The 9,143-nt window shown below is 35.1% G+C and overlaps 1 protein-coding gene across 1 annotated transcript; it reads left to right on the top strand.

Moving 5' to 3' along the window:
- The first annotated feature begins 4,106 nt into the window (after positions 1–4,106).
- On the top strand, positions 4,107–5,236 carry LOC101290168 (UTP--glucose-1-phosphate uridylyltransferase-like). Its single transcript, XM_033400592.2, has one exon. The coding sequence runs from the start codon at positions 4,207–4,209 to the stop codon at positions 4,822–4,824; it is 618 nt and encodes a 205-aa protein (XP_033256483.1). The 5' UTR covers positions 4,107–4,206; the 3' UTR covers positions 4,825–5,236.
- Positions 5,237–9,143: the final 3,907 nt, after the last annotated feature.

Here is a 9,143-nt window from a genome sequence, read left to right as displayed (position 1 = left end):
TAAAGATGATACAAACAGATGAAGAGATATACCATGTTCTTGGATTGGAAGAATCAATATTGTGAAAATGACTCTACTACCCAAAGCAATCTACAGATTCAATGCAATCCCTATCAAATTACCAATGGCATTTTTTACAGAACTAGAACAACAATCTTAAAATTTGTATTGAGACAAAAAAGACCTCAAATAGCCAAAGCAGTCTTGAGGGAATAAAACGGAGCTGAAGGAATCAGACTTCCTGACTTCAGACTATACTACAGAGCTACAGTAATCAAGACAATATGGTACTGGCACAAAAACAGAAATATAGATCAATGGAACAGGATAGAAAGCCCAGAGATAAACCCATGCACCTATGGTCAACTTATCTATGATGAATGAGGCAAGGATATACAATGGAGAAAAGACAGTCTCTTCAACAAGTGGTGCTGGGAAAACTGGACAGCTACATGTAAAAGGCTGAAATTACAACACTCCCTAACATCATATGCAAAAATAAACTCAAAATGGATTAAAAACCTAAATGTAAGACCGGACAATATAAAACTCTTAGAGGAAAACATGGAAAAAACACTCTTTGACATAAATCAAAGAAAGATCTGTTTTGATCCACCCCCTAGAGTAATGGAAATAAAAACAAAAATAAACAAATGAAACTTAAAAGCTTTTGCACAGCAAACGAAATTACAAATAAAACGAAAAGACAACCCTCAGAATGGGAGAAAAATATTTGCAAATGTATCAACAGACAAAGGATAGTTCTCCAAAATATATAGACAGCTCATGCAGCTCAATATTTAAAAAACGAACATCCCAAACAAAAAAACCATATTTTCACAATAGTTGATGCATAGAAAATTCTGACTCTGAAAAGAGGAAGTCAACCAAACTGGAAAAACTAGAAGATTCAACTCAGACTACTTCTTCTCAAGGTGGTCAGCTTTGACAAGTTGTGCTAGTACCATTATTAATCCTTAGACTATAGCTATATCCAAACCCAGATGCATCATGTCACTTTGGCCATAATTTTGGCCAAAACCATCAGTACCTGTCTTTCTTTACAATGAAACGATTTTGTGCACTTAAAAGAGTTTACTATTCAGATTTCTTCTCCTTAGAAACAGACCAGCTGATTGGAGAAAACTTCTGCTGATAAGAATGAAATGCATCCCAAGCTAAAAAAGCGAAAACTGTGGTCTTCACCATATGACATTGTTCAAACTTGATTTTTATTTCCCTGTACAAAGACGTCGTATATGCTTTTTTTTCACAGAATGTTAGGATTTTATTCAGGTTTTTAAAATTTGGATAAATAATGGTAATATTGAAAACTCTAACATGGTGATGTTCATTGGCTATTTTTTTGCTTTATTCTTGATTATCATATAACTAATGAGATTCAAATAGCTAGTGGTATTTCCACTATAATTTTCATCTTTTTTTGTGGGGGGGTGGGAGAGCGCACCACATGGCTTGCAGGATCTTAGTTCCCTGACCAGGGATTGAACCCTCACCCTCGGCAGTGAAAGTGCAGAGTCCTAATGATGCCGAAAGCTCAGCCTCTGTGCACCAGTGCCGGAACGAATCTCAGAGACAGAGTTTTGGGTGAAGAAAAAAGAATAGCTTTATTGCTTTGCCAGGCAAAGGGGGACAGAGAGGGCTCCTGCCCTCGAAAACTATGTGTCCCTTAATGTTTTTTATTGAAGTAGAGTTGATTTACAATGTTGTGTTAGTTTCAGGTGTACAGCACAGTGATTCATTATATAAGTATATTCTTTTTCAGACTCTTTAAGGAGTTTTTTTTTAATCAAGTCTTAATTTGTAGCAGGCTCACTGATGAACCCTGAAAGTAAAGGAACCAAAACTGGCAAAGATGCCTTATGTTGTGGAGTGAATTCACAGTTCATGCCCTTAAGGTTTTTTCCAGAGGTTTTTGGAAATGCCTTATGATTACAACAGAACTTTACTCTTTCTATCTTTTTATACCCTGTCCCCATCTGGCTAGATGTCCCACAGCTTTCAAAGCATCCTGATAATTTTTTTTTATATAATACTACATATTTTTATTGGGATCTTTCAGTGTACTAGGATTTGTTTAGAGCTCTTGGGTTTTCATTGTTTTGGTTAGAATTTTACTTTTATGAGGTGTTAGGGCAGAAGAGGGGGTGTGTTTTATTTTTATTTTGTTTTTATTTTGATTGCCACACACTCTTCTAACCCTTCCCCTTGTGTTGACCCCTCTGAAAAGATAATAATCTCACTTCCTACATCGTAAGAGAAATTCTTAACAGGTCAAGAATCATAATCAGGTTTAGACAGTTATTTTAGCCTTCCTTTTCTATCCCACTGACATTAAACCCAAGATGAGTCGAAATGTGATATGTTCCATGCGTTCTTTTCAAATATCTTTGAAATAGGCACATGGTTTCAGTTTTGTGCTGGAATAGTCTGTTCCAAAGAATTGCAGTTTTCTGATCCTCCTTAATTATTAGCATTGTATTTCTAGAAAGTACACCAAAGAAAGCTTTTCACTGGATACAACCTTAAATAACTAAATTTAACCTTAAAGTAGATGACCTGAATCATATATAAGAAATATTAAAATCTTCCTCCCAAGACCCATGGAAGAAGAAAGGGACAAGGACTAAATACAATAAAAAATATTTTCAAAACCATTTGCTTTTGATCCAAATTGGGATCTACTTTCTTTTCTGACTTTGAATAGAGAAAAGGACTAATTTAATTGTGTAATCTCCTACCATACCCTTGTGGTTGTATCTGAACCAGTATGACATGTAAAAAGTCTCAAAGGAGAGCAAAACAGTCAGGAAATGCTGTTAGTTCATACAAATGACATCAGGAATTATGTCGAACCACATATGGCTTGATAGTCTTTTTCCTTGAGCTATAAAGATTGCACTGACAAGAGTAAAAAGACAATACAATATTCTTTCACTTTTTGGCAAACTTCAGGCTGGAAGTTTTATTTGCCATGTACCAGCTTTATTCCTCTTCCAAAGGTGAAATGAGGGGTCTTGGGGAGAATTTTGATTCTCTGCTCTTCCTCTCTAGTAAAATTACTCCTTTGTTGTAATTTTTTCCAGAACTGATAAATTCTATAAAATTTTTTTCAAATCATGATGACCAAGTAGTTTCCTCTTTCCCTTGTTTCTTGTAATCTTCAAAGTAGAAAGAAATTCCATAAGTAGAGCCAGAATTGCTATTCCTAAACAAGTCATCCCATGAAACCAAGTTACAATCTTAGTCTTGTCCCTAAGGAGATGCCTGATCTTAAGCAAGTTATCACATGTAATATAGGAAAAAATAACCTTTTTCCCAAAAAATGTTGTTGGAAGTTTAAATGATAGGATAATCTCAGTGAATGCTGGTTTCCTACCTGCCTGTCAGCTTTCAATCAATAATCTTGAGTTACATTGGCTTGGTTCATCTATGAATCACAAACTATTTTTCATCTAAAGAATAGTCAAATCCAGCAATTCCACTTCTGGATATATATCCAGAAAAAATTCAAACACTAATTCGAAAAGATACATGCACCTCAATGTTCATTAGCAGTACTATTTACAATAGACAAGGTATGGTAACAACCCAAGTGTCCATCAACAGACAAATGGATAAAGAAGATGTGGTAAATATATACGAAGGAATATTACTCAGCCATTAAAAAGAATGAAATTCTACCATTTGCAGCAATGTGGATGGACCTAGAGAATATTATGCTTAGTGAAATAAATTTGACAGAGAAAGACCAATACTGTAGGATATCACTTATACATGGAATCTAAAAAATAGTACAAATGAAGGTATATAGCAAAACAGAAACAGACTCACAGATACAGAAAACATGGATGAAGATGCAAAAAAATACTACAGAAGTAGAATCACTGTCGTGTGAAAATCTACACTTTTAATCAAACCAGGTACCTGAGGATTAATAAAGAATCTTTACTACCTGTAGCAAAGAATGTTTCATTCTCAGGGGAAAATACAGAAACCTGGTACCCTCCGGGTTATGGAAATATTTATGCCGGTTTCTACAACTCTGGTTTGCTTTATACCTTTATAGGAGAAGGCAAAGGGTATATTTTTGAGTCCAACATAGATAATCTGGATACCACAGTGGATCTTTATATTCTTAATCATCTAACAAACCCACCTAATGGAAAACCTTGTCAATTTGTCATGGAAGTCACAAATAAAACACATGCAGATGTAAAGGGTGGGACACTCACTCAGTATGAAGGCAAATTGAGACTGATGGAAATTGCTCAAGTGCCAAAAGCATACGCTGATGAGTATAAATCTGTATCAAAATTCAAAATATTTAATACAAACAACCTATGGATCTCTCTTACAGCAGTTAAAAGACTGCAGGAGCAGAATGCTATTGATATGGAAATCATTGTAAATCCAAAGACTTTGGATGGAGGCCTGAATGTCATTCAGTTGGAAACTGCAGTAGGGGCTGCCATTAAAAGCTTTGAGAACTCTCTAGGTATTAATGTTCCTAGGAGCCGTTTTCTGCCTGTCAAAACCACATCAGATCTCTTGCTTGTGATGTCAAACCTTTATAGTCTTAATGCAGGATCTCTGACAATGAGTGAAAAGCGGGAATTTCCTACAGTGCCCTTGGTTAAATTAGGCGGTCCTTTTACGAAGGTTCAGGATTATCTAAGGAGATTTGAAAGCATACCAGATATGCTTGAATTGGATCACCTCACAGTTTCAGGAGATATAACATTTGACAAGAATGTTTTATTACAGGGAACGGTTATCATCATCGCAAATCATGGTGACTGAATTGACATCCCACCTGGAGCAGTATTAGAGAACAAGATTGTATCTGGGAACCTTCATACCTTGGACCACTGAATGAAAAATATTGTGCACATTTTATACTAATTATGGGCTAAACAATTTCTTACAATGATGTGTTCTCTAGGATTATAAAATGGGCAGGTACTTTATTATGTTACTGTACCATGCAGTGCTAATTTTTAAGTTGAGTTTTCTGCAGTATGCTTTTAGTCTATGAAAAGCACAGGTGGAAGCAATACTTTTCTTTTTGAAGAAGATCCTGAAAGTTAAATTCATCTTAAAGTGCAATATTGTTTAAGCTTAAAACTGGTGTAGCTCGGCTGGAAAATCTTTTAACAGAGGCCTCAATAATGGTCACTTTGAACTGCTTGTGATTTTAAAAATAAAGCTGTGAAGCAATACACGTGTAAAAAAAAAATCAAAAGTATTCACAAAAATATCTCCATCAATAGTTCTTTTTCCCTTGAATTTTATTTTATTTACTTTTTATACAGCAGCTTATTAGTTACCTATTTTATACATATTAGTGTATATATGTCAATCTCCCAATTCATCCCACCACCACCACTCCCCAACCAGCCCCTGCTTTCCCCCTTGCTGTCCATACGTTTGTCCTTTACATCTGTGTCTCTATTTCTGCCTTGCAAACCGTTTCATCTGTAACATTTTTCTAGATTCCACATATATGCGTTAATATACGATGTTTGTTTTTCTCTTTCTGACTCACTTTACTCTGTATGACAGTCTCCAGATCCATCCACGTCCCTACAGATGACTCAATTTCATTCCCATTTATGGCTGAGTAATATTCCATTGTACATATGTACCACAATTTCTCGATCCATTCGTCTGTTGATGGGAATTTAGGTTGCTTCCATGACCTGGCTATTGTAAATAGTGCTGCAATGAACATTGGGGTGCATGTGTCATTTTGAATAATGGTTTTCTCTGGGTATATGCTTAGCAGTGGGATTGCTGGGTCATATGGTAATTCTATTTTTAGTTTTTTAAGGCTGTATAGTGGCTGTATCAATTTACACTCCCACGAATACTGCAAGAGGGCTCCCTTTTCTCCACACCCTCTCTAGCATTTGTTGTTTGTAGATTTTCTAATGATGCCCATTCTAACTGGTGTGAGGTGATAGCTCATTGTAGTTTTGATTTGCATTTCTCTAATAATTAGTGATGTTGAGCAGCTTTTCTTGGCCATCTGTATGTCTTCTTTGGAGCAATGTCAATCTAGGCCTTCTGCCCCTTTTTTAATTGGGATGTTCGTTTTTTTAATATTGAGCTGCATGAGCTGTCTATATATTTTGGAGATTTATCCTTTGTCTGTTGTTACGTTTGCAAATATTTTCTCCCATCTGATGGTTGTCTTTTCGTCTTATTTGTAATTTCGTTTGCTGTGCAAAAGCTTTTAAGTTTCATTTGTTTATTTTTGTTTTTATTTCCATTACTCTAGGGGGTGGATCAAAAAAAGATATTGCTGTGATTTATGTCAAAGAGTGTTTTTCTGATGTTTTCCTCTAAGAGTTTTATATTGTCCGGTCTTACATTTAGGTCTTTAAGCCATTTTAAGTTCATTTTTGTGTATGGTGTTAGGGAGTGTTGTAATTTCAGTCTTTTACATGTAGCTGTCCAGTTTTCCCAGCACCACTTGTTGAAGAGACTGTCTTTTCTCCATGGTATATCCTTGCCTCCTTTGTCATAGATTAGTTGACCATAGGTGCATGGGTTTATCTCTGGGCTTTCTATCCTGTTCCATTGATCTATATTTCTGTTTTTGTGCCAGTACCATACTTTCTTGATTACTGTAGCTTTGTAGTATAGTGTGAAGTCAGGGAGTCTGATTCCTCCAGCTCTGTTTTTTTCCCTCAAGACAGTTTTTGCTATTCGGGGTCTTTTTTGTCCCCATACAAATTTTAAGATTATTTGTTCTAGTTCTGTAAAAAATGCTATTGGTAATTTGATAGGGATTGCACTGAACCTGTAGATTGCTTTGGTTAGTATAGTCATTTTCACAATATTGATTCTTCCAATCCAAGAACATGGTATATCTCTCCATCTGTTTGTGTCACCTTTGATTTCCTTCATCAGTGTCTTACAGTTTTCTGAGTACAGGTCTTTTACTTCCTTAGGTAGGTTTATTCCTAGGTATTTTATTCTTTTTGTTGCAGTGGTGAATGGGATTGTTTCCTTAATTTCTCTTTCTGATCTTTCATTGTTAGTATATAGGAATGCAAGAGACTTCTCTGCATTAATTTTGTATCCTGCAACTTTACCAAATTCATATGATTAGCTTTAGCAGTTTTCTGGTGGCATCTTTAGGATTCTCTATGTATAGTATCATGTCATCTGCAAACAGTGACAGTTTTACTTCTTCCTTTCTAATTTGTATTTCTTTTATTTTTTTCTTCTCTGCTTGCCATGGTTAGGACTTCTGAAAGTATATTGAATAAAAGTGGCAAAAGTAGGCATCCTTGTCTTGTTCCTGATCTTAGAGGAAATTCTATCAGCTTTTCACAATCGAGAATGATGTTTGCTGTGGGTTTGTCATATATGGCCTTTATTATGTTGAGGTAGGTTCCCACTATGCCCCCTTTCTGGAGGGTTTTTATCATAAATGGTATTGAATTTTGTCAAAAGCTTTTTCTGCATCTATTGAGATGATCATATGGTTTTTATTCTTCAGTTTGTTAATATGGTATATCACATTGATTGATTTGCATGTATTGAAGAATCCTTGCATCCCTGGGATAAATCGCACATGATCGTAGAGTATGATCCTTGTGTTGTTGGATTGTGTTTGGTAATATTTTGATGATGATTTTTGCATCTATATTCATCAGTGATATTGGTCTGTAATTTTCTTTTTTTTTTTTTTTTTCTAATTTGGAGTATCTTTGTCTGGTTTTGGTGTCAGGGTGATGGTGGCCTCATAGAATGAGTTCCTTCCTCTGCAAATTTTTGGAAGCGTTTGAGAAGGATGGGTATTCATTCTTCTCTAAATGTTTGATAGAATTCACCTGTGAAGCCATCTGGTCCTGAACTTTTGTTTGTTGGAAGATTTTTAATCACACTTTCAATTTTATTACTTGTGATTGGTCTGTTCATATTTTCTATTTCTTCCTGGTTCAGTCTTGGAAGGTTATACCTTTCTAAGAATTTGTCCATTTCTTCCAGGTTTTTCATTTTATTGGCAGAGAGTTGCTTGTAGCAGTCTCTTATGATGCTTTGTATTTCTGTGGTGTCTGTTTTAACTTCTCCTTTTTCATTTCTAATTTTATTGATTTGAGTCCTCTCCCTCTTCTTCTTGATGAGTCGGGCTAATGTTTTATCAATTTTGTTTACCTTCTCAAAGAACCAGCTTTTAGTTTTATTGATCTTTGTTATTGTTTTCTTTGCTTCTATTTCATTTATTTCTGCTCTGATCTTTATGAATTCTTTCCTTCTACTAACTTTGGGTTTTGTTTGTTCTTCTTTCTCTCGTTCCTTTAGGTGTAAGCTTAGATTGTTTATTTGAGATTTTTCTTATTTCTGAGGTAGAATTGTATTGCTATAAACTTCCTTCTTAGAACAGCATTCACTGCATCTTATAGGTTTTGGATCATCGTGTTTTCATTCTCATTTGTCTATAGGTATTTTTTAAATTTTCTTTTTGATTTCTTCAGTCATGTCTTGGTTATTTAGTAACATATTGTTTAGCCTCCATGTGTTTGTGTTTTTTATGTTTTTTCCCCTGTAATTGATTTCTAATCTTATAGTGTTGTGGTCAGAAAAGATGCTTGATACAATTTCAATTTTCTTAAATTTACCAAGGCTTGATTTGTGACCCAAGATGTGATCTATCCTGGAGAATGTTCCATGTGCACTTGAGAAGAAAGTGTAGTCTGCTGTTTCTGGATGGAATGTCCTATAAATATCAACTAAATCTATCTGGTCTGTTGTGTCATTTAAAGCTTCTGTTTCCTTATTAATTTTCTGTTTGGATTATCTGTCCATTGGTGTAAGTGATGTGTTAAAGTCCCCCACTATTACTGTGTTACTGTCAATTTCCTCTTTTATAGCTGTGAGCAGTTCCCTTATGTATTGAGGTGCTCCTATGTTGGGTGCATATATATTTATAATTGTTGTATCATCTTCTTGGATTGATCCCTTGATCATATGTAGTTTCCTTCCTTGCCTCTTGTAACGTTCTTTATTATTAAGTCTATTTTATCTGATATGAGTTTTGCTACTCCAGCTTTCTTTTGCTTTCCATTTGCATGGAATATCTTTTTCCATCCCCTCACTTTCAGTCT

The sequence above is a fragment of the Orcinus orca genome, chromosome 4 (assembly GCF_937001465.1).
Source record: "Orcinus orca chromosome 4, mOrcOrc1.1, whole genome shotgun sequence".
Lineage (NCBI taxonomy): Eukaryota > Metazoa > Chordata > Mammalia > Artiodactyla > Delphinidae > Orcinus > Orcinus orca.
Note: the sequence above shows the minus strand (reverse complement) of the source record. Positions and strands in the feature narration are given on the sequence as shown.